The sequence below is a fragment of the Anas platyrhynchos genome, chromosome 5, assembly GCF_047663525.1.
Source record: "Anas platyrhynchos isolate ZD024472 breed Pekin duck chromosome 5, IASCAAS_PekinDuck_T2T, whole genome shotgun sequence".
In the NCBI taxonomy this organism is placed as follows: Eukaryota; Metazoa; Chordata; class Aves; order Anseriformes; family Anatidae; genus Anas; species Anas platyrhynchos.
This window is the reverse complement of record NC_092591.1, coordinates 25,163,168-25,187,043: the sequence shown is the minus strand read 5'-3', so window position 1 is coordinate 25,187,043 and position 23,876 is coordinate 25,163,168. Positions and strand designations below refer to the sequence as shown.

The 23,876-nt window shown below is 33.5% G+C and overlaps 1 protein-coding gene across 2 annotated transcripts in view; it reads left to right on the top strand.

Annotated features, from left to right (window-relative positions):
• Positions 1–23,188, top strand: part of TTC6 (tetratricopeptide repeat domain 6) — a 71,538-nt gene extending 48,350 nt beyond the window's left edge. For both annotated transcript variants that reach the window (XM_072038465.1, XM_005021420.6), the window contains 15 exons: positions 1,261–1,411; positions 2,732–2,814; positions 3,914–3,990; positions 4,822–4,982; positions 7,064–7,198; positions 8,609–8,758; positions 9,021–9,161; positions 9,840–9,953; positions 11,430–11,549; positions 13,982–14,061; positions 15,770–15,980; positions 17,642–17,794; positions 17,992–18,162; positions 20,087–20,312; positions 21,575–23,188. In XM_072038465.1, coding sequence (XP_071894566.1) covers positions 1,261–1,411; positions 2,732–2,814; positions 3,914–3,990; positions 4,822–4,982; positions 7,064–7,198; positions 8,609–8,758; positions 9,021–9,161; positions 9,840–9,953; positions 11,430–11,549; positions 13,982–14,061; positions 15,770–15,980; positions 17,642–17,794; positions 17,992–18,162; positions 20,087–20,312; positions 21,575–21,711 — 2,110 coding nt within the window. In that variant the 3' untranslated portion in view covers positions 21,712–23,188. The remainder of the gene's footprint in view (positions 1–1,260; positions 1,412–2,731; positions 2,815–3,913; positions 3,991–4,821; positions 4,983–7,063; positions 7,199–8,608; positions 8,759–9,020; positions 9,162–9,839; positions 9,954–11,429; positions 11,550–13,981; positions 14,062–15,769; positions 15,981–17,641; positions 17,795–17,991; positions 18,163–20,086; positions 20,313–21,574) is intronic.
• Positions 23,189–23,876: the final 688 nt, after the last annotated feature.

Below are 23,876 nucleotides of genomic sequence, written 5' to 3'. Positions count from 1 at the left end.
CTGATTATTCAGCAAATACACTGAAATTAAAACAAAACCATAACGTCTTATAATATCTTTTGCCCCATTTATTGCAGTAAGAAAATAATATAAATAATTATTAAATAAATTTCAAAATTACATTTTACTTCACCTTATATATACTTGTAAAAATAAATTAAGGTTTGGCAGACAAAAGATGAAATTGAAGTCCTAGTTAAAGCCTTAAGTGTTCATGCCATAATAATTTAATTAGTCTTTTGGGAGGGAATCTTTTTACAGTGCAGGCACACACCCACCCTTTATTTATCCCCCCCAAAGAAAATGTCACAATGTTTTGTTTAGCAGAAGACAGTAGATAGTGTCCCTGAAATAAAATTAAAAGAAACAAAAAACAGAAGCCAACAGCACAAAATAAAATGGCTTATGATCCTTTATGGTTAGTGATGGAAACCAATATGGTTCTTGTGAACTGCATTTCTTCCTAACACTTATAAATACCTTGGAAACAGATTATGTCTGTAGCAGCCCTATTACGTAAGCAGTTTTGCAATATGCAAAAAACTTCCTATTCCAGATAGCTGAAGTAGTTGTGTTCTTTAAAGACAATGACTTCTCCTTCAGCCTTAGGCAACCTCAACAGTCTTGTCTTGAGTAAAAGCTTCCGTTCTGTTTTTACACCTATGGCAGATGTAAAAACTCCTCAGCTCTTCCATTTTATTGGCTGTGCTATTGGAAGTCTAGAACTTGCCTAGAAACAGTCTACAAGAGAGAGGGCTGCATAAGATACTGCAGATCCTGGAAAGCTGAGTCTCTGTAGTTGCTAGCCAAGTGAAATGCCAGAAAGTAAGGGAGCAGGCGAGATGGAAAACATGTATGCTTTATCAGAATCTTTCAAAACCAAAATGTGTTTTTAGTGTTGAAGAATTCAGTATTTCTTGTTATATTCATTATATATAAAACTAACAGCTAGGTCTAGTCCTAGTCTGTTCCATGACAAAGAAACTTGTCGCTATTTTTTTTCTCATTTGAAGTGGTGTTTTGGTGAACAGAAAGCCTCTAGTGTGCATCCCAAGCTACTGAGATGGTGTTTTTTAAATAGTTTTCTCCTCAGCTGTAAATTACTATTATGCTCAGTGTGGTCACAAAATAGACTGTTGTAAATGTCATAAAAGGAGATATATAAGTATACCGTATAAGTTGTGTACAATTGTATAAGTTGTGGGATGTATATAATGACACATTTCCTGAAATAACAAAAGGAAAAAAATCTATTTTTAGCTCTGTCATCTTTGCTTACCTAAATATTGGTTTGATACTGCTGTTGCATCTGGATCAATACTATGAAGCTATTCGACAGTTTACTAATGCAATTAAAATTGATCCTCTCAATGTTCGAGCCTATTTATGTAGAGCACAAGCATATCATAAGGTAATATGCTCCTTTCATTTTTGTTGGCTACTTAATACAGCTTTATTTATATTTATGGTTGTTCAATGCATTTTAATATTTATTGCTTGGTATCGTACAGATGTTAGAACCTATTTATAGCTATATACTTCAAGTGGTCCTCATCACCATAATAGAATTATATACATTACAATTATTGTAAAATATTGTTGGAATGTGATGCAATGACATAAAATACTTCAAGGTTCATTTGATTGTCCCTACATCAGTGTGCATCTGATCTAGGCTTTAATAAAATACACTTTTGAAATTAAAAACCCACAGATTTTGAAATACTAATTCAGAATGTTCTTGAGAATTTTCACTTTTCTGGAAACTCATTTTTTTTTTCACTATAAATGGGAGTGGGATGTTTTAAATATTTTAATTTCCCATGAAGCAAAGTATTTTACATCTGCATAGGATCTGAGAATAGTTTCTGCTAACAGTTGCTTTTTGAGATCCTCTCAGGAGTACGAGGAATATGGTCTTCAGTGTGACAATTTACATGTATGTAAAGTGTCATTGGCAGAACTGAAACAACTGTTTCTCACAGTGCTTAGTTTGCAAAATGTTTTGGGAAATTGCTTACACTGTTAATTTTCTCCCACTAAAGGAAATGACTTTTCACTCGGAGTCCATCAAAATGGACTGATTACACCTTTAAGAAGTTGTGTCTGATAGCTGATAGTTCACATAGGAGGTCATCCACTAATGCTAGGTTGCTTCTGTAGTGTTTTTGTTGCTTGTTTGCTTTTCCCCCAGTATCTGAAATATGTACAGCAGCTAAATTAAGATCAGTATGCATTCCATCCATGGTAGTCTTTGATGACAGTTCCAGTTAGCAGCTACCAATCTGGATGGATCTGTCCTTGGGATCTTCATTGCAATGATTTACTTTCTCCTCCACATCTGAAGAACAATGGGACCACAGGCACGGACACTTGGAAAATAAATGAAAATTCATTACAGTAGTGAAGATGAATAAGGACATCTGTGCATGTAGATCTCATCACTTGATCTCCTTTCCCAGTAGTCCAGAACCTCATTTGTATTTTGGAAAAGTAAAGAAACTATCTGCTGTTAGAATCTGCCCTGTGGATATGGAAATTTGTAGGTTGCATGTTTCAGACTTTTTAATAAAAAAAAAAGTGCTGAGCTCCTGTGCAGAGGGCATATGCGCCTCATGAGTTATTACCATGTGGGCATTGCAGCCTGTAGAACCCCATTTATGGAAATAATAATTGTCTCCAAATTGTGTCCATATTAAGAGTTAAATTGTTGTTTCTTTTTAAATTACAGATTCATAATTTATCAAATGCTGTGAAAGATATGAATCGAGCCATTCATCTTTATCCAAATAAGTCACAACTGAGGATATTAAGGTATGAAAGTTGAGGTCTTCGCTTGTATCTTACTCTTAAAAAATTTCTGATGCAGAATGCTGTTGGTAGATACCTTGTATCACTTGAAACTTGCTCTCAATAGGTTAAAAATGTATATTCATAGAATTTTTCAAACCTTAGGAACTTTATATCTGTATAGTATAATCTCTAGTTTGGAAAGAGGGACCTTCATATACAGGATTTTGCTCATTGAGGTGCATATTGTTTCTGGGGGAAAAAAAAAAAAAGATGTGGAGAGGTGCAATGACAGTACAGGAAGTCTGAACTTAAAAAAAAAATAAAATCATTTTAAATGTTTTTCCCAAGTGGATGGGCCTTTCACTGATTTGTCTGCAGAATCCAAATAACACAAGGAATATGAAGGACTAAGTCCAGGCCAATTTAATTTTGAATTATTTTTTTTCCCCATCTTTGGCTCAGTGAGAAGTACTGACCTTTACCAAGACTAAAAACTAAAATTACTAGATAAAGCTGTTTCCTCTACTGAAAAGCCATAACTAAGAATGAAATGTTGGGATATCCTGATATATCCTAATATGTTGGGATATCCTAATACTCCTTAGGTGTACTAGGAAAATTGGTTACTATGTTCCAGTTAATAATGCTGTGTTTTCCCAGTTTTACGAGTGGGTTTGCTTAATTTGTCTCTCAAAGGATGGTTTGGCTAGCAGTAACTCTTAGACTGATGGTGAGATCTGAGGCAAAAAAAAGTCTTTGATAACAGAATATCAGATACTAGTTTGTGATGGATTCTAGAAACAATATTAAGATTATTGTCACAGGTCTTAAAATAATAAGGACTGCTATCTGTGGAATACAAAGAAAATATGTTTTTGTAATTCACACTATCTGAAAAGAAGTAAACATATTTTTTTGGTGCTCCCATGTTAGAGAAAAATTTAAGAATTGAGAGATACTTCTGATGGAAACGAAGAAAAAATTTGTTTTTATTGGAAGGCATTGTTTTTCCTTTTTCTCTTTTTAGATTAATGAAAACAAATTGCAGCAGCATTTGCAGTTTGAGAGAAACACTTGAAGAGGGTTTTATTAATTGCATCTAACGAATATTTCTTTACAGGGGACGGTATTTAATGGAGTTGAAGAAATATGAGCTGGCAAGTTTGTGTATTCACCAACTTGCAGAAATAGATGAAGGTAAATGTCAATTTGCCTACATGGTTGTGAATCATGGCAAGGGTCTGTAAGCAAGAAATTGTTTTTTCTTCTTTTTAAATTCAGGCACACAATTACACAAATAGGTTAATTACCATAGATCAGCTAAAATACAGGGTATTTAAATATAATAATGGTATACATTATTGCCTATGACCTGTGTTTTTTGAATTTTCTATATCTTTTGAGTTCTTTTTTATGTTTTATTTTTATTTATATTTCTTCCTTTCAGTATTGGTAACTTCTGCTTTAAAGGAAAAATGAATAAAGATTCTGTTCTGTGCTTATATAGTCCCTAACAAAATATCTCTAGGACTGAACCTTCCCAACACATTTGAGCAGTAAAAATGTTGCAGTATTGTAGTTCCTTGTTATGTGCTCGGCATAAAACAGCAGTGTTCAGTGCATTGTGAAGCTCTTTGTGAGTCCATATGGATAGTTATACTGCATGAGATGAATTTCCTGTCACTGGAGTGACCAAGAGTGGGTACACAGAGTATAACCATATAAAAACAAAGCAAACGTATGGTGATAATCCCACATGGCATATCCTTCTTAGATGTGGGGCGAGGAAGGTAAATGCTATTGGTATTTAGCCATTGAACTACACTCACGGATAATTAAGTGTTCATATTCAGACTTTTATGTGGAATTTAGTTTGTTTCTATTTTTATGGCTGATAAAACAAGCTTTGAAATGTAACATATTTTAATAGCATTTTGAAGTTTACATATTGTTTAAAGGTATCTTATACTGTAGAAATATATGTTGAAGTAGAAGAGATGATCACTTTTTATGGTTGTTTTCTTCCAGAATCCTTTAAGTCTCAGCCTGTTCAGCAAGCACTCATTCAGTCATTTTGTCAAAATCACAATAAAGCCATAGAGAGCTTACGCAAAGCTACAGCAACTCAGCCTGAGCCTTCAATGTTTGTTCTTCTAGGAAAAATACAAATGAAAGCTGAGAAAACAAAGGTTAGAAATGTTTACATTATATACATATATTTATATACATATGCCAAACAAGACAATTTTTTTCTTAATTCTTTTAATATTTTATAAAATCTCCTAGTATAACAATAAATCTTCGTAGTACTTCACTACTTAAATTATAAGAAGATCTGGGTAAAATTTTTGAACAACAGCAGCACTATTAATTCGGCATAAATTAGGCAATTTTAATTTTAACACATTTTAATTAAAAAATTTATAGATTCAGTTGTATAGGTTAAGGTTGATTGTATGTCATAATTTTGTTTCTTGTGAAATAAAACAGAATTATGTCTGGCATTTTGTGTCTAATAAAATGTTGTACAAAATTTAATGTATGTGAACTAATATATAATATATAGTTGCAGGTGTATTCTCAACTTTGTGAATATTCACATCACAGAATTTAACAAATGCTGTCACTCCTCTGCCTCCTGCAGTTAGCCAGCGCTTGATGCCTGCAGAGTTGTTGAAATTGGCAGTATGGATAGGCTATTTCTTCTTGTAGAGTCCTATTTATTTTTACAAAATGTACAGAGTCCTTTTTCCCTAAACACAACAGCTGGAAGCAACAGGTAGATCAAGAAAACATTGGATCTACCTTATCCATTGAGTTCTGTATTTGACATGAATGATCCTTCTATTTCCTTATAGCTTCATTTTTGCAGCATCTTTTAAAATGAACATCAGGTGTACACTGTGCAGAAATTATACTCCTGCTCCCTGGGATTGTACCAGATAAAACCTCTTGGCTCACTCAACTTTTTTTTTTTTTGTTAGGCTTGTGTGTTTTGTTCATTTCAAGCCATAACACGACATTAATATTTCTGCTGTTTATAAAAAAATGCTAAGTCAAAGATGGCAATCACTAGTATCATCCTACCCAAACAATTTCAGTTGTCATGGTTAAGAGGATGTTTATTACAGTCCTTCCCTGATTTCTCAGAGTCCTTCCCTGCTCTCAGAGGTGAGGACTGCCACCTCTTTTGGAAAGATATTACATAAATCTCATGATATGGGAAAGTGATCAGCCTTCAGGTTATACTGCTCTGAGAATCACCTGTGCATTTAGAATCATATGTGAGTTCTGATATGTACTGTTTTTTTTCTTGAAATAAGAGTATTTTTTTAACTGTAGGAATAGAATAAAAGGATTTTAAAATAGCAGTAAATGCAGATCTGTTTTGTCTAAAACATCCACTACATTGATGACAATTTAGGTAAGCAGCCACAGTATTTGCAGACACCCCTATAGCTACTGGTATTTCAGGCTGATTTTTCTGAACTTTTTTTTTTTTTTAATTTTTCAAGAAAAACGTTATAATTCTTTTACTATTCTTAATATTTAAACTTTCAGCTATTTTCCTTTCATAATCCTTAAAGGCAAAGGAATAGTTTATCTTGAACTGATCTTAATTTCCTGGTTGTCTTCCTTATTCTCTCCTTTAAGACAAAGAATTATTAAAAAAGCATAAATTCTTACCACATCTCATAGATCTCAAGTATTCTGAGAGGTTGTTCATGTTCACCTAAGTTTCTTCAATTCAGGATTTTGGTATATTTCTTTATCAGTAATAAGTTTATGCAAGCTGTTTATGGAATAAAGATGTATTTTACATAACTGTTTGTTGTTATTATTATTATTATTTACATAAAGATACCTGCAGCAAGTACTTCATTATCATCATACTCCATCAAAATATATGTTTTCTTCCTGAGAAGAGAGAGAGAAAAAATGGACATTTCAAGGAAAATCAATCAATAGTTATAATTATGCTCCTAAATAGAATACATTTCATTTCTACTGTTATCTCTAGATCATGTACAATAGCTACTTTGTTATATAAAAATCACACAAAAATGTCCATTTTTCTAGTCAGTCTATATGAACAGTTCAGAGATCAAGAGAATGTTTAAATGCAGCAGCATCAAGTAACACTCTAGTAGTCATTTTTACCTTAATGTTTCAGACTAAGAAAACCTTTTAAAAATAATTGAAAATGACTAACAAGTCTTTCAGATTTCAGTTAAGTGCTTTGTAACTAGTAGTATTATCTATATTTCAGGATGCTGTGAAAAGTTTTAAACAAGCTATAGAGCTTCAGATGACCTCAGCAAAAATCCTACATAATGCATTTGAGGTGGCTGAAATGTATTATCTTATGGGCCTGTGTTATATGGAACAAACAAATTTATTACAGGTTGGTATTAATTATATACGTGTTAGTCTTTGACTCCACTGCCTGTAAAAAATGATAACCAAATGAATGATTTCAATATTTTCAACAGCCTCCATTGTTTTTAGCATTTTTCTTCTTAACTCACAATGTACATTAGACTGTCCTGCAAGTTTGTGAATATATTTTTTTCAGTGCTAATGTTATGGCTTTTTTTTTTTTCTTTTTTTTTTTTTTTCTGTATGACATTAGTTTGCATTCTAATGTTATAAAAACTACATGAATTTCTTATTCTTTATGTTTATTTTCAGAGACCTTATAGACAGGTACTTGGTAGCATATCAGTGGCTAAGTCAATTAGTATTAAACTTGGACAAGGGAATTCCTAGATTATTGTATTAATTATGGATTTGGCTATATTTTGTTAACCTTCTTCTATATTACTGTAGCTCAAAACATCCCTCTAGATGGTTCTATTTGGCACCTGCCTTACTTAAGGAAATTATATTTGCATTATTTCAATAAAATCAATACTTCTGATTAGAGATTTTTTTGTTAAAAACATATTAAATTTTGGATGCCCCATCCCTGGTGGCATTCAAAGCCAGGCTGGATGTGGCTCTGGGAATCCTGCTCTAGTAGTTGGCAACCCTGCCCAGAGCAGGGGATTGAAACAAGATGATCTTTAAAGTCCTTTTCAACCCATGCCATTGATTCTATAAAAAGTCAGTGAGCTTTGTGGCTGGCCTAGTTTGTGTTCATGCAAATGTTTTAAATGTTGATTTTTAGTAAACATGTGTCAGTTGCTGATTTGCTAAAAGGCTCAAGCCTGAAACTAGAAATATTTTAAAGCAGATTTTCACAGGGTAGGGTAATAATTCCTTGCACTGTCTGCCTCCAACCCCAATTGTCATAAGTGATATTCTTTTGGAAGAAGGCTGTCAAAGTTGTCTGAAATATCTAATGCAATAATACATGACAATTGCAAAAGGTGACTTTCTATATCAGTGCACATCTGATATTATAGCTGCAGATCTAGGAAAAGCTCATGATTTTGTAAGTTCATGTGAATTGTGTGGGGAAAAAATATTCAGATGGATTTTAAAGGAGTTGCATGCTAACCATGTTAGTCTGTTGTAAGAAATAACTTCACTGTTTCGGCTCTGACAAACCATGTGCTTGGATAAACCACTGAAGAAATGAGATTATTAAGCGAGTTAGATTGTACCTCCTTGTGGTTATGATTGCATTACTGGGGTACTTTAAGTAGCTGCAGATAGATGAAAGCAATCAAAACCAATGCAGATACGTGTTGGATTTCAACTGCATAAATAGATTATACCTTGCTGTACAATGAATCAGTTGTTTAACAGCCTATGTTTACAGCTGTACAAACAGACCATATTTAATCTAGATGATATGTCATTCTTTTAGGCCCGTGATGCTTTTAATATGGCTATCAGACTACATTCAAGATACCCTGATGCTTTTTATCAGCGAGGGCTGTGTAGAATGCAGCTCGGACAAGCTAAGTGCATCCGAGATTTCAATAGAACACTTGCCCTTTGTCCATCACACTTCCAGGTAATATATAAAGACTCCCCATAATTTGTTTCTGTGGGGTGTTTTAGGATAGGTTCAAAGAATAACAGGTTCTGCATTTAGGGGTGTATTGCCTTGTAATCTGCCAGTAAACACAATGCAAGGATTAAATAAAAGAAATTACATACTTCAAAAGATGCATGTTTTTATAGAGCTTAGTTCTTATATTTTACCCTTGTCTTAAATAACCAGCTTATTTTTTTTAGCATTATGCCACATCATCATTCTGTGTTCATCTCTGCAGGCATACATGAGTCGTGCCGCTTACTATGGAAGTAAAGGCAGATACTCTAAGGCAATTATGAATTGTAATGAGGCAATCAAAATTCTTCCTAACAGTGCGAGAGCTTATTTTTACCGAGGAACTTTGAAATATCAGAATAAGGTGGGTATCTCTGTTATTGTTGTACTTCTGCGTTCTCCCCCAAAACAATGTATTTCACTTGCCACTTTATAATGGTAAAACAATGATAAAAACTTTGGAAACCAGTGTTGTTGCTGGAAGCAAGGAATTTCAATTGACTATCATACTTTTCTCTTTTGAAGCCACTCTGATTGTTCTGTGTAACTTTCATGATGGATTGGACAAGCTACTGAGCATTAGATGATCTTTAAAGTCTGATCTTTAAAGTCCCTTCCAACTCCAAACATTGTATGCTTCTATGATCTCCTCTTCAGTTCTTCAGGATAGAACCTTACCTAATAAGTACCAAAACTCCATCAAAGATACCGTCTAGGTTAGGCTAAGAAACAGATCAGGCTAGTAAAATTAAATGTTGATTGCAGCATATGTATATTATCTAAACAAAAATTAAAAATGTTTGGTTGTCCAGTCATTGGCAAAATAGAACTGAAGAATTGTTCCTTCTGCCGCAAGTACTGCAGTAACTAGTCCATAGAGAATTGATTAGATACCTTGAAGTACTAACAAAGAAACAATGTAAAAAAAAAAAAAAAAAGTAAATGTAAAATCAAGTTTTCCAAAAGGCTGTTATTTGAGGAGGAATATATAGTGTTGTGAATTGTGAATTATAATTTATACATAGTGTTTTTTCATGTCCAGACATTTAAAGCTGCTATTGAAGATCTCTCAAAAACTATTGACCTCAACAAAACCTGCATGTTGGCATACTATAACCGAGCAATCTGTTATCATCAAATAAAGAACTTCAGACAGGTATGATATATATTTTTGTAACATCACATGATCACTCAGTTGTTCATATTAGCTAGTAACCTGTCTTTGACAATTAGTCAAAATTTCTGATCTCTTGCAATGTCTGACAATGTTCTTCAAGAAATTGTTTAAAAAATTAATTTTTGGTCCTCATCATGTTAATTTGATACACCTTTGAAAATATAATGGCTATATCCGAAAAAGGACCACATGAAAATCTGGATGACATCCTACTCTCATCACAACCTTGTTTTTCCGGGTGTGTTTATAACTCAGATGACTAACCTGTGAGCTGCCACTACCTCTATTTCTGCTGTTTATTTTTTGTTGTAAATAAAAAGCACAACGGGACACAAAAAGGCACAGTGCAGCTTGAGACTGGAAACATGATCATGCTGAACTATCATTTTGATGTCTAAAGTTAAATTGACCTTGGGCAAAGGCCATTTGTTCATAAAGGTTAAATGGCCAAGAATGATGCAGGGGGTAAAGAAAAAAACAAACAGGGGCGTTGTAGGTAAAAATTTAAGATGTGAAAATGCTAGTTCCTTCATAATACGTTAGTATAAAATTCATTCTTTGCTATCACTTTTTAGAAAAGCTAATTAAAGTACAAGGGAAGTTGCAGAAAAATGTAATAACCTATTGACAGAAGAAATTTACTGGGTCTGACAAGAACTGTGTTGTTTTCTGTTAAACACTTTCAAATGCCTTCCCCAATTTAGAAGAGGCAAGGAATAGAACTTCCCTTAAGAAGCTAGTATATGGAATACTGCTGTCAAGAACATTTTTGTTTTGTTTTGTTTTGTTTTTTGTAAAATATCTAAATATCTAGATGTAAAATATCCAATTATTCTTAAGTAAACTATATGAGTTAATTCTTCATGTGAAAAAAAAAAGATGAAGCATTGTTGCTGAAATATTGTTCAGTTTTGATAAATTTGGGAATAAAGGCTTCCTCAATTCCGCAGTCATATCACTATTTACCTTTTTACAGAATTTACACAAAAAAATTATTTAATAAAACTAGTGCTTAGACTTTTCAATAAAAATAAATTGTATCTGAAAATACGTAATTTTAAAAGTATTTTACCTTGGTATTAAACCATGAATAATGCATTCAGAACTGCTTAAAAAAAAAAAAAAAAAAAAAAAAAAAAAAAAAAAAAAAAAACAGGAAAGAAAAGAAAGAATACGGACAAATTTTATCAGCAGAAAACATAAAGACTTACTTCCAACTGTAATTTATGTAATACCAAAATAACTTTTAATTTTGCCTGTTTAATGCATCTGTATAATTTGTATTATCTTTGCTTTTGTACTCTGAGATTAGGTATCTATGTAAATACAGAAGTCTCCAAATACAGTTAAGTTCAATCTGCAAACAGTGAAACATTGGACTAGCCAGACTGAAGTCAGTGCTTGTGTCTGTCTCTGTATGAATTATTTTCTAAAATGCCTTCTATGTTTTTGTAGGCTTTGAAAGACTATGGAATTCTTATTCTGCATGAATTGAGTAAGGAAATAATTTTTAAAGTGTTAATTAATCGTGGGCTACTCTACATGGAAGTTAGTGATTATGCTAATGCATGTGAGGTACAAAATCTTTTTTTGTTTAAGGCAAATTTTGATTTTTTTCTTATTTGTAAACCACTGATGATATAGAGACCAATTTGCCAGCTTTTATATTTCCCTGAAATAGTTGGTATCCTCTTCTCATATGCTCAACAACTCATACCAGTCTGAAAGCAAATACATGTAAAATGATGGAAATGTCTTTTAAAATATTATGCTGCAAGGGGGAAGCATGGGAATTTTACAAAATTTAATAAGCAAGAATCTGACTTTTCCTCCTTTTCTTTTTTAATCCTTTAAGTTGTTTATGCTGGGTCCAAGTGAGTACTAATTCATTGCAGAATCCAAAATAAATGGAGGGTTCTGATTAATTGAGTGAGCTTGTCCTCTTCCTGTGTGTGTGTGTGTAAATGACCATTTTTGTCGAAAGGGCAGGCAGAGTCAGACCTTAAGTTCATTTTCTTAAATGTAGAGGAAAAAAATGTGTTTCTGACACCTGCATTGCGGAGGACTCCTGTTCATTGGGACTCCATCTGGTATAGCAGAAATCTAAGCATTAAACCACTCTTTCAAACATACGGGCTTTTAATTTCAAATTGTGGATACTTTTCAAGTTTTCTAAAAGTTTTTTTTTCTCTTGTCTTTAAAGAGTGTATTTTTTTTTTGTATTTTTTCAAGAATGGTTGCTGCTGCATTCATCGCCTCCATTGTGGACTATAAACATTGGTATTTTCACTATGTGATAGCAACAATGTGAACATAGAAATTCTAAAAATTGAGCAAATATAAATTGAAGAATGATTATGAATCCCATTGTCCTACTGGAAGTGCATGCCAAAAGCTCTTTACAGTTTGTAGAGCTTGTGTAGAAGTTAAATAGGAAGATTGCATTATTGGTCTTTAAGATGCAATTGATCAGAATAGTTCAGAAAAGATACTGAGATGGTACAAACTAGTATGTAAGGCCAGTGAAAGGAGACTGAAATGGGACAGAACCAGCGGGCTGAGCAAACAAGTAATTTGAATGGTTTATAGATATGGTTTAACCTAGCAGACAGCTAAGCACCACACAGCCATTTGCTCACTGCCTCAGAGTGGGATGGGGTAGAAAAACAGCAAAAAGGTAAAGCTTATGGGTTGAGATAAAGACAATAGGATAAAAAAGGAAAGGGGGGAAAAAGATAATGATAAAAGAATGTACAAAACAAGCGATGGACAATGCAATTGCCCATTGATGCCTGCCAACCGATGCCCAGACACTCCCCTAACAGCAGCAGTCCCCCTTTTTTTGAGTTTTATTGCTCATCACTGTGGCCAGTCTGGGTTAGCTGTCCTGGCTGTGTCCCCTCTCAGCTCCTGGTGCACCCCCGGCCTGCCCACTGGCAGTGTGCTACCAGTGAGAGGCTGGAAAGTCCTTGGCTCTGAGTGAGCACTGCTCTGCAATAACTAAACCATCCTGTGTCATCAGCATTCTCATCCTAAATCCAAAATACTGCACCATACCAGCTACTAGGAAGAAAATTAACTATCCCAGCCAAAACCAGGACAATAGTTAAGACAGACTCACAAAATAGTAATTCAACAGACACAAAATTATGTAACAGCTAACTTAAGGGGAAAAAAAAAAAGATCATAAATGTGCTAGAGACCTACTTGTGTATTTATTCTGTTATTTTATTGCAAGTATTTGTAATACATGTATACTGCTTGCTGAAATAACATGTACTTATTAAACTCTACTCAAAATGAATGTATTCCCAAATTGGGTACACTGGGAGGAAAAGTTACAACGCAGTCTGTATAAGATCTGAGTTGCTGTATAGAGGTGTCTGTTTTTTTCCAGTTGATTCTGTGAAGTGTGTGGTGACTGTGAGGGTTTATATTTGGTTTAAGTAAACTAAACCTGGTCCTTGGAAATTTAATCCTGCATTTGCTGTACTTCATGCACGGAGCAAGGCGTATACTTCAAACTGCGCATATGAAGACTCACATTAGCTTCCCTGGAAATTCATTGAAAGGCTTTAGTGGATTGGAACAGTGCCTCTGAATGCTTTTTAGAAGCAGATCTATAATTTTATGTTGTGTTTACAAAAGGAGAGGTTTTATTTTAATAAAATACTAATATATATACACGCCTGCACATCATGAAAGTATTGTGAAAGTATTTTGCCACTTCTGTACCTCCAGCAGGATTAAAATCTTCCATGTTGTTTTATTTTTAAAATGTGAACATACAGAAAATGCTTTCTGAGTTGTGATTCAGTGGATGTACCAGCTAAACCACTCCTACTGTGTACTGATTGCTTTCCTATGAAGAAGGCCTAAAGCACTTCCTTACGTGAAGAGTTATCTCCCTTTTCCTATAGAAGCATAAAGTTGTATAGCTAAAATCACAGTTTTAGGTAAAGTGAAACAATGCAAATTTTGCATTGTTTAATGTCTGTTCATTTCAGGACTTTAAAGAAGCAGCATTGCTTAGTCCAGGTGATCTTTCAAGCAAGATCTTTCAAGCTATTGGAATCTGTTATCATAGGTAAGAGGTATTTTTGTTTGATGCAGAGTAGAAAAATTAATAATTCCTGAACTTTATATGCCTATACCCCCTTTCATTTTGAGCATACTGAGAACTGGGGGAGGAGAAAGTGGTAAAGAGGAATTGGGGGGGGGGAGGGAAGAAATAACTAATATTATAATCTTCTGGTATCGAGCAACCATGTGTTCATGGCAGCATCAGAAGGAAATACTAGGATGATAAAAACTGAATCAAGAGAAGGACTGAAGAAGAAAGAATTGTCAGTCTTGACAGAATTTTTTATTTTGAAGTTTTAAAATGTTGTTTTATCAAGATGAGATTTATTTTGAAAGGTTAAAGTATATCTGTTAAAACAGATACAAGTTGGAAGAAATAAGATGTGCGTTAGTATTTTTAGTTGTACTCATCATACTGACACTTAGAGTCATTAGCTCCCATTTCACACAAACATAACCTGTGATAAAAAGGGAATTTTAATAGCTCTCTCTACCTATTAGTCTAGTGTAATCTATTTTATTCTAAAGTTACACTGTTATGTATCACTCCATAAGATTATTTCTGATGAGGCAGCTTGGAAGTAGACATATTCAGGATTCTAGCATCACAACTTCTTGTGTTACCATGCTTATAATTAAAGCACAGCTGGCTCCAACTTTCACAGTGTCTGAATGATGTAGAACTAGCATGGTAATGCCGAGTCCTGCTTCTAAGAACTCGGTATAAGATTTTGGTGTTCATGTCTATATTTACCTGTCAAAAGGAGTTACTGTTAAATGTAAAACTGAGCTAGTACAACCTGTTTTAAATGCATTTGGGATACTATTAACAGGATTGGGATGAAGCCCTAATTTGTTTTGCAACATGTGTTTTTCTTGAAAAAAAGCATTTGATTTACAACCCTTAAAATTATTTGTTAGATTAATCTATAATCTGCCCTCCTTTGGTAAAGAAATCAGGCTGTATTCAGGTGGATTCAAAACAGGTAACTTACAGTAAAAAAATCTCTTACCTTTCAGTATTGCCTTGGTAAAATGAGTTTGTATTTTGACATGCTGAATTTTTTGCTTTGTATGTAAAGGCATCTATTAGTAATCATTTATGTATTTCAGGTATTCTGTTTACACTCAATATAATCCACATGCATCAAATTTTATTTAAGGATGGAATTCCACATTTGGCCTACTCTTTGACCAGAATGGTCTGTCCTTAGTAGCCAGAATATTAGCTCTTTTTACCCTACAAGTGTAACATAGCTTGGATAAGTTCAAGAACTGGTAGGAGTAGAAACAGAGAGAAGGCTTATATTAGAGGTAGATGATTTATGGCTGAAATAAATGTGCCTGAGGAATTTGCCAAAAAAAAACATGTTTGGTCATGACATTTGGACAGCATGAATGACTCAGATAAAGTCTATATTAGAATCTGCTGAGTACAAACAGTGAAAAGGTGAAATCTTTGGCCAGCAGAAGTTAAATGAGAATTTTGCTGCTTTCTTCCTCAGGCCAAGGAATTTAAACTGAAGTTTGACTATCTTCTTTCACTGTTACAATAACCATCAGGGAGCACATATAGAAACCAAACTTAAGAAAAAAGTGTCCCTTCAGTCAGAATCGAACTATGTTCTGAAGGCATTATGGGATAGAGGATCTTGTTTTTAATTTTTTAAACAATAAACAGAGCAAATATTCACTCGTAGCTCTATTTTTAGACTTAATGAATTTGAAGAAGCTGTGAGATCATTTAACCAGGTTATCAAACTAGAACCCCTTTCTGTGGATGCCTATATTGGACGAGGAAATTCTTACATGGAAAGTGGACATGAGGCTGGTCTTAAACTAGCACAGAAAGATTTCGTGAAAGCAATTCACCTGAATCCAATGTGTACGAAAGCCAGAATTTGCTTAGGATACAACTTGCAGGTAACACACCAAAATTCATTGTCAATACTATGATTAATCAAACAAAATAAAGTTAATATTGTATGCATATATTTTTACAATGCAAAATGTAAAACAATCCATATGTTAAGACATGTCTTAGTGTGCTTTTTGTTTTTAGATAAATGGATAGATAGTTATTTTCTTTTCACATTTGTACAGAAACTTGTAGATCTACTCTCAATTAATGACATAACAAGTAACCTTGCCATCTGTTTGCACCTGATAAATGAACATTATGAACCACAGAATCACAGAATTGAAGGGGTTGGAAAGGACCTCAAAAGATCATCAGGTCAAACCCCCCAGCCAAAGCAGGTTCCTCAATGGGCATGTTCTGTGTGTATAAGCTGTTTACAGATGTAAAAGTGGCCAAAATGTTAAATACATGTAAATATATATTTAAAAGTTCAATTTAAAACAATCTTATGCGTTCCAGTTATCCAAAATAGTGTTAGAAAGTCTACTAAAATCCTTTGGAAAATTACATATATAATGATCACTGTAAAATGCTTAACTGCATAAACTGTAATTCTGTATTGGCAAAAGGATATAAGATATGACTTGACAGTTTTTATTCTTCTCTGTCTAATTCCTCTGATTTACCTACTGTGATTTATTATATCCAATTGTCTGAAATGTCTTCAATTGTCAAGAATCTTGCTGGGAATTATTTTTTGCCAATATATATGTATATTTTGCCAATGTATGCGTATATGAGAGACTAACGTCAGTGGCCTGTGTCAGGCCTATTTGCACAGGAAGGACTACATTGGTGAGTAGGTAGGAATATGACTTATGTAGAAATTGGACATCTCATGTTGCAGGAGGCAGGTGCTTAATTCCTTTGAGGCCTAAATCTCACTGGGTATCTTTTCTTTACCTTACCTTAATTGTACCTTTGGGGCTTAAACATACACGCAAGAAGAGAAATTTTTTGATTTGGATGATTAGTCTTTCACTGTTGCTTAATTAATCTGTATACTAGATAAAATGTTTACACTTTGCCACAGTGAGAGCTGAAGATGTAAAGGGGGATTTTATCAATGTGTATAAATACTTAATGGAGGAACTCAAAGAAAATGGAGCCAGGCTTTTCTTAATGGTGCCCAGTGATATGACCGGAGGCACTAATTGAAATAAAGGAGAATCCACTTAAAATTAGAAAAGTTTTTATTTTTTATTTTATTTTATTTTTTATTGTGAGGATGATCTAACGTTGGAACTAATTACACATAGAAGTTGTTCAGTCTTCATCTTTGGAGAAGTTCAAAATCCAACTGCACGTGGTCATGGGTGACCCTGCTTTTCAAAAGTGGTGAAAAGAACCTTTTCACCAAAGGTTCTAGGTGATTTTCAGAGATCCCTTCCACCTTCAAACATTCCGTGAATCTATGATATAGAAAAGGTAATACTTGCAATTAAAACAGTTGTGGCAGATAGATTGAATTGCTGTAAAAACAATGAGTGTTGCCTACAAGTTATTTGAAGTCTTTTTTCTTATTTCTTCTGTAATTAAGTTAACTGCATTTGTAAGTAAAAGCATTCTTCCATTTTCTGCTGTAATCGGGTCATTAGTAGGTTGTTTTTTTTTCTGACATTTCCTCAGTTTCTTATTGTGCACATACTGCAATTCATTTTAGGTCCATGGAAAGCTTCAGAGAGCTTGGAACCAGTTTACAGTTGCCATTGTTATTGATCCAAAGTGCTATGCTGCATACGATGGACGAGCTTCGGTCTGTCTTCAGATGGGTGAAAATTTTGCTGCATTTCAGGATATAAATGCTGCATTAAAGGTAGATCTTAGATTAAAGTGATTTTACTAAAATTAAACTGGTTTTATGAAGCCAGTCACTACTGTACAAGAACAATTGCCAGAAGGTGCATTTTTAAATTTTATTTTAAAAAGAAATGTATCATTTAAAAGCAGAATAAATTGCTGTATAAATGTGGATTTTCCCTGGATAAGAATGAATTTGGTATTTCCTTTCAGCTCACTACTACTGCCCCACTGCTAACAAATCGGGGTGTCATCAATCAGTTAATGGGGTATCTATCCTGTGCCATGAAGGACTATCAACAAGCAATTTCTGTTGACGCCAATTACGCATTAGCTTACTTCAGCGCAGCAAATATTTACTTCCATAATCATCAATTTTCACAGGTAAGTCTTTAGTCTGTCTTTATACTGTCTTCAGAGCATTTTTTTTTCCCTTAACTCGAATAAATACTGTTGGTACAAATCTGTCTTTGAACACACTTAAACTTTCTTACACTGAATTTCCTGGTCTTTTAATGGGAGATTAATCTGTAGTAATCAATAATAAGTAATTGCCATACTATATTTTAGCATTGATATGAATGAACTAACATTTATGGCAGCTAGGATACACATCACAAAAGTTTGTAAAGAATTGTAGTACTAAAATTTCACTGACGTCAATTAAGCTTTATCAAGCCTAATTCCCATATGTTAAATAAGTTGCCTGGATTCACTATAGCACTATTAGAAGGAAAATAAAAAGAATCTCATACTGATGGGTTTTAATCAAGAAGCCAGATCTTCTACCTTTCACCACAGTAACTTCAGATTTTAGATCACCTATTTCTGCTTAAATACAATATGCATCTTCAAATACAGAAGAGTTGGATTCTGAAACTCCTCTTGTGAGAGAATTTGAAATACGCTTGAAGGCAAGGACCATTTATTTTTCTCTCAGTTAGAAGGCCCCCACACTGATTTTTCCTTTGGCTTCCTGTCACACTTCATGGACACAGGCTCAGCCTTTTATTTGGTTGGAACTTTGTGGTCCAGCAGTTGTGGAAACCCAAAACCAGTATGGATACTTCAGCAGGTTTTGTCTACTTTAATTAATCCTCTCCTAGAATTGCATCTGTAAACACTTTAGCTTGCAGTTCACATAATGAGGAATTCATCATGTACAGTACAGGCTTGGCAAATATTTTTAAACTGAGATTGTACTTCATACAGCACAAGAAATAGATGATGTAAAAAAACAATTTAATGTTCTTGTTTGTTTCTTTGAGTTAAATTCCTTGTTGATTTTGAGCATAAGTTAGACTTGGGTCATAAAGTCCTTAAGACTCCGAGGTCAGTGCTCTGCATGTAGATTCTGCTTTGATCATGTAATCTCTTTTTTTTTTTTTCTTTTTACTGCATCTGGTATCATTCATCTATGAGTGGTCTAGCACAATCTATTCTTCCTCTTTCCTATGAAAAAAATCTGTGATTCTTTACGCTATCTCCCAGAAGGTTTGGTTACGGACAAAGAAGTTCAAGAATGAGTGTTGCATTATAAATCACTTTCTGTGTTAATTAAAATTGAACTCAATGTGTAGCTCATTTCTTCTGTGCTATAATTACAATTCAGCATAAACAGGTATTCTTTTTTTCAAAATTCTGTCTGTGTGGTTACTAACCCATTTGTGGATGTTGTGGGTCAATCCTGTTAGGCAGCTAAATCCTATGTAGCCTCTCGTCCCCCTCAAGTGGAATGGAGAAGAGAATTGAAAGGGTAAAAGTGAGAAAACTTGTGAATTGAGATAAAAATAGTTTAATAGGTAAAGCAAAAGCTGTGTACACATGCAATGCAAAATAAAGAATTCATTCAATACTTCCCCTTGGCAGGCAGATGTTTAACCATTTTCAGGAAAGCATGCATAATGGTTACTTGGGAAGACAGACACAATAACTCCAAATGTTCTCATCCTTTTCTGTAGCTTTTTGTTGCTTGAGCTTGATGATGTAAGGTCTGGATCCCTTTGGTTAGCTGGGATCAACTGTTCTGGCAGGTCAGCATGAGAAACAGAAAAGGCCTTGATGCTGTGTACATACTGTTCAGCAATAGCTAAAATGTTGGTGTGTTGTTAACACTGTTTTGGTCACAAATCCAAAACATAGCACTGTACAGGCTACTATGAAGAAAAATTAACTCTATCCCAGCAAAAATGAATGCAGTGAATAAGCATAGGGGTGCTTTACTATGCACAAAGAATATTAAACAGCATGAGTAAATATTCCTCAAGTTTTAACACTGTTTTTTATCTCCAATTCATGTCTTTTTTAGGCCTATTGCTATTATTCCAAGGTATTAAAGCTTGAGCCAAGGAATGAATCTGCTATTATGAATCGTGCTATTACAAATACAATATTAAAAAATTTCGAAGAAGCAAGAGAAGACTTTGAGAAGGCAGTTTGCCTCTGTCCATTCTCTGCAGCAGTGTATTTTAACAGGGCAAATTTCTATAATGGATTAAAGCAATATGAACAAGCTGAGAAAGACATTTCAACAGGTAATCTTAATTACCTGCTATGACTGCCATTTGGAACCATACTAACAATTGTGATGATAAATTACTTGGTTTTATTTCACAATTCAGCAAGTATGTGTGTATTTTTGCTAGCATATTTTCTAGCTAATTAGATAAGGTATTATGATATGATTAAAAAAAGCAAGTTAAAGTAAACATACATGTACTAATTAATTCCAGGCTTTTTTTCACTCTTAGAACTAAAAATATATAGATTAGAAGGAAAACAGTTTCATATAATGTGTCATATTAGCTGAACAGAACCCCATTCTAAATGAAATTGTGGCAAGAAGTTTTGAGAAAATACAATACTTACCAAGTCTTGAAAAATTTAATTTGTATATGTGTGTATTGAGAAGTCTATGTGTTATGAAAATGGCAGTCATGTAGTTTATTTCATATATAAGCAAGAAATAAAATGTGTATGCTCATTGTAGAAGTTTTAAAATGGTATTTGCTGGCATAAGCTTATGTACTGCTAATAGACATGGTTCATGGATAAGAGGAGCTGAATCAAATTCTTGTCTTGATTCTAGTAAAATACAAACTGTTTGAAATAACTCTTTAGATTTTTTTAAATTAGTTTACTTTTACTTTTTGAGATTTGTCAAAATAATCATTGTTTTTGTGGTTAATAAAATAATCGCATATTGGGTTTCATGAGTATTATTTTCATGCTATAAGATAATGAAAATTGACTGGACCAGTGAGATGATGCTTTTCAACTAACTTCCTCTCTAAAATAGAATTTTAAAACATCAGATTAACAGCAATAATCCAACACTTTCATAAATCCTTTTTTACATAATGGAGGAACTGAGAAAGCTATTGTGTACCTTGCCATGTCTGCCATGGATGGTGATAGTTTTTTTTTTTTTTTTTTTTTTTCTCTGAGATTTTGCTCATATTATAGAGGAAAGCATAGTGCCTGCTGATGGGGCAGAATTGAAATTTGATGCATAAATGGCATCAAAAAGAAAAAAAATCTGAAGAATAAGTAGCATAACAAAGTTATGCTATTACTTTTATTACTTTTAGGTAAATATGCTATTTACCTTTTCATGTAAAATTAGTATAGGTAATTAGTATATAGGTAATGCTTTTCTCTTGTGAAAGCATGTTTTGAGAAAAATCAGAACACTGACAACAACTTTGAGACCATGCTTCTCTTTATAATTATGTGATGATGTGTAAAAAAAAAAGAAAAAAAAAACACCCTAATATTGTATTTCTTGTTTTTACAGCATTGTCAATTCAGCCTAATGATGCCTTGATGTATAGACTTAGAGCTGATATTCGTGCTAAATTGGGTTTCAATAAAGAAGCTGTAGAAGACTACAAACAAGCAATCAGCATACAAGAACAGATTGATTGCGTATGAAAATACATCAGTTCTATTTACAGATTTCTTAGACTTCTAATTAAAGTCCAACATGCAAAGAAATATATCTTTATTTTTATATATTTTACACTTTTTATTTTCCTAAATAATATAATTATCTTGATTCAATCCCAAACTAGCTGGAGTTACGAGAATAGAATGCCACATTTTATTTTTATGAGTTACAGATTGTTCTTTATTTGTTAAAGAGAGAATTGATTGTGTTGTACAGTAAATGAAGAACAGAGAAGTAGTAGTTATAAGCAAGAGGCTTCAATCATATTGGCGACAGAATGAGAGGAGAGACAATTCCCTGGCCAGGTGACATCTGAAGTGTTTGGATATCAAACCTTATAAGACGGCTGCCAAACGCCTGTGACTGCTCACTAGGCCTCACTTTCTACCTTACCTCTTTCCAGTTCCCTGTCACTCACACTAGACATTGTGCAAGGTACATGTTACAGAGCATGAGAACTACTCCAGAAACTGAAATTTGAGAAGGTGATTCATTCTGAGAGTAAAAAATTGAGGTCATTTGCTTCCACTTAAATATGTTACACTGTCAGCTTGAAGAGGCATGTAAAAATGCATAAGTAATAGATCTTAGATCTTATTATTATTATTATTATTTTTTTTTTTTGGTTCTAAATTGTGAGAGTGGGCTTAAGAATAGGCTTTTATCTAAACATGGAGATTGAAGTGTGAATCAGCATGAACAAAATTTAAAAACTGTCAGTCCCTACCCAGGTGCTAAATTAAACCCTCCAAATCTGGTACAACGAGGTGAAGACAGCAAAAGGATGAAGCGAAACAGATGTGTTTGTCTCAGAAAAGAGAAAAAGAAGGAATCTTAAGGTCTCATTCAGAATGCAAACAGTACTATGGGTTCAGATGGTAAGAAGATTTTTAAAGGTACAAATGGTTCTTTAATGCTCAATCCCAGAGGTATGGAAATTATATGTGTATTTTTAGTTTAGATTTAGATATAAAATGCTGACAATTTACTTGGCAAAAAAGAGCAGAGGAAAAAGGGAGGGGAAACTTCAACAAACAATAGACCTAACACATACTGGTATATACCTGTAATTGCCTAATCCCCCGTTTGTGCAATAATTTGTAGATAGAGAATAATCCAGAATAGATTCAAAGTAAATAATCTAATTCATATTAAAGGAACATTAAAGAATAATCATATTCGTTGGTTTAATTTTATAACTGATTTTTTTTCATTTATGTGTTGTTGAAATTGACGTGAAAATGTTGTCATTGCTTTTTCTCAAATTATTATGTTTTGTTTACTCTGAGTACTTAAAACAATGATATACTCTATTTCTGTATATTCCCTGTTCTTACAAACCTATGTGGTGAATGTTTAGTCAATGTGATAGAGAGTGACTGGAAGTTTAGCTATGTTCTGCTGTCTAATTTTTTTCATTTGTAATATCATATTACATTATAAAAAATCCTATGCTTGCCACACTTATGATATTTGGGCTGGAAAAAAATTACCACCGAAAGGAAATTCCGAAAATCACAACTAAGATAAGTTGATGGAGAAAAGCATTTGACTATATCCCTACTCTCCTTGATTGTCCTCTTATCTAGCTGTTTAATATCTAGGATGATGACAGATCTAGCAAATGCATTGGTTGTCTGGAATAGATGAATCATAGTCAAAATACATAAAGGGTAGAAAAAGTTTACCAAACATTGCTTTTAATTTCTTTATTCATGATTAGTATCTCTGATGTTTAAAAAGGAGTTTATAGTATAAGCACTAAATTAAAATATCTCTAGGTAATGTAGGATGTTTTTTTCCCAGTATTATCATAGAAGAAAACATATAGAATGTTATGTCATAGCATTCATTATATCGTATTATTATATACATTAGCATGTTACTGGAAATTTATTTGTAATAACAGTTTTTCTTGAAATTAAATTAAAATACATGACCATAGGATGATCAAAAATTATATAAGTATAAATTTACAAGTGGCTATATTTCCATGCAGGACTATCATTGTTGTTGATGCAAATTGGGGAATTATTTACCTAATATACTGTATGTGCACAAATTCAAAGTTTGCTTGAATGATGGTTGTCAGTGTGAGGCAAAAACGTTTTTTTTCCCCTTTCTCTTTCTCCACATGGCTCTGTCGGTG